The sequence below is a fragment of the Agrilus planipennis genome, unplaced genomic scaffold (genome assembly GCF_000699045.2).
Source record: "Agrilus planipennis isolate EAB-ADULT unplaced genomic scaffold, Apla_2.0 scaffold74, whole genome shotgun sequence".
NCBI lineage: Eukaryota > Metazoa > Arthropoda > Insecta > Coleoptera > Buprestidae > Agrilus > Agrilus planipennis.
Genome location: NW_020438975.1, coordinates 119,339 through 121,526, shown reverse-complemented (window position 1 = coordinate 121,526; position 2,188 = coordinate 119,339). Strand labels below are relative to the sequence as shown.

Here is a 2,188-nt window from a genome sequence, read left to right as displayed (position 1 = left end):
TTATAATAAAAATAATAATAATAATATTGCACGTAATATTTAACGTAATTGTTATATGGCACCTTAAACTCACTCGTGGTATTATGTCCTTACAGTTTTGTGTTTTCGCTATTATTGTCCCTCCTAATCCCGTTCAATATGTCTTGTATTTCTTGTAAACTTTTCCCCGACGTTTCCGGTAGCAGTTTATAGACGAACAGTGCCGCCAGGAAGCAGCAAAGAGCGAAAATATAAAACGAGTTTGAAATGCCAATGGCATTGGACACGTCGGCGAAGTACTTGGTAAGTACGAAGCCCAAGAGCCAGCAGATGGACGCTGTAGCTGTCGAAGCTGAAGATTTGACATCGGAAGTGAACAATTCGGCGCACACGGCCCATGGCAAAGGTCCAAAACCAGAACAGTAGGCCAAAATAAAAACGATCAGACATGCGACGGGAAGCCAGAAAATGGGCTGAACATTGGAACCCGCCGTTTTCAAATAGAAGTAGTAACCCAACACGCCTTCCGCAATTCCCATACCTATTCCTGAGATTAAGAGCAGAAACCTTTTCCCCTTTTTTTCAACAACAGCTGGAGTGATAAAGCTCGCAACTATCTGTGTTGCACCTATCACGATGCTCGAAAGGTCTGGTGGAATAGTGCTTCCAGTTGCTGCGAAAATTGTCTGACTGTAAAACAGAATCACGTTGATACCAGAGAACTGCTGGAAGGCGACAAGGCTTAGAGATATAATCAGAGCTTTGGTAGCTCCTTTTGACTTGAAGATGTCGAAGAAGCTGCCATTGTTCGCCATTGCTTCTTCAACAGCACCTTTGATAGTGGACAGTTCCTTCTGAATGTCATCTTCAGATTTTGCGCGGAATTTCGCCAAAGCTTTGGACGCAGCTTTATCATCTTTGATGGCCACCAGATGGTAAGGACTTTCCGGAATGAAAATGAAGAATACGACCATGAATATACAGGGTAAAACGGCACATATATAATTGAATGTCGCTATGGGGACGTAAGGTCCAACAGCGTAAGAAAATAGGAGACCAGTTACTATGAACAGTTGGAACAACGATGCCAACGTCCCACGGACTGCGTCGTCTGATATTTCTGCTACGTACATGGGCAGTACAGTAAATGTACCACCGACTGCTAGACCACAAAGGAACCGTCCGATAAAGAAGTATTTTACTTCTGAACAAACTGCAAACATTATGAAGGCTACCAGGAATGGTACGTTTGACGCAAGGATCGTCTTCTTCCGTCCAATCTTGTCAAGGAAGAATCCGGCAGCGAATGGTCCAATCCCTGCCCCCAGGGGAAGTAAAGAACCGATCCAAGATTCTTCAGAGGGTGTGATTGGAGGTTGAACGGGGTTGAAGTCAGGGTCTTGTTGCCCATTTAGTTTTGGAATCATAGGCGATGTCCATCCAAATGTCACACCGCATACAAAGGATGCAATGTTGACTAAAAATAAAAAATATTATAGTTTTTTATGTGGTTATATATATATATAAATATTTATTGACAATTACAATATGTGGTAACTGTGCGCTATTATGGTGTGCGATGATGAAATGATTTTTGAGATTTTAATTCTTTTTGTCCTTTTCAACCGTTTAGAATGCGGTTTTCGTGTAATCACATTTTAGTTTTTGAAATTTAGAGTTTTGATAAAAAATATTGCTCAAAGCGTGTGGCAGCTTCCGTAATCTCTGATTTCGTAGCGAATAATAAAATGTGCTTATAAATGTCTACATATACTGAATCAAACAAATGATAAAAATATTAAAATTATGATAAAATTTCAAATATCTACAGTACTTCTTGCAGACAATCAATTTCACAAATTTGATTGTTGTATATCATATCAAGACTTTATAGAAACGATTGCTTGAGTGATTGATTACAAAAAATTACAAGGTTATTAACAAATTATTATTTTCGTTTTGAATTGTGTGTAAAAGAAGACGTATATACTACAAACTTAGAAAAGTTGTGCAAAATTTAAGAATTTTTTATATTCAGTACAAAAATGATGACAAAGTGGTATAAAATCCAGTCGAAATGCAAATATGTAGGACTAAGATTGATTACGGTTTTCGTTTTAAAGGGTTCCGGATGCAGATTTATTTATTTTATATATTAACAACACGTTTAATAATGAAATAAAATTTAACCACTAATCAAAATAAATCA

The 2,188-nt window shown here is 37.8% G+C and overlaps 1 protein-coding gene across 1 annotated transcript; it reads right to left on the bottom strand.

Annotated features, from left to right (window-relative positions):
* Positions 1-6: 6 nt before the first annotated feature.
* Positions 7-1,460, bottom strand: LOC112904708 (facilitated trehalose transporter Tret1-like; the record flags this gene model as incomplete). The annotated part of the gene is made up of 1 exon (XM_025975464.1): positions 7-1,460. A coding segment is annotated over one exon (1,371 nt), but the record flags the coding sequence as incomplete, so codon positions are not given.
* Positions 1,461-2,188: the final 728 nt, after the last annotated feature.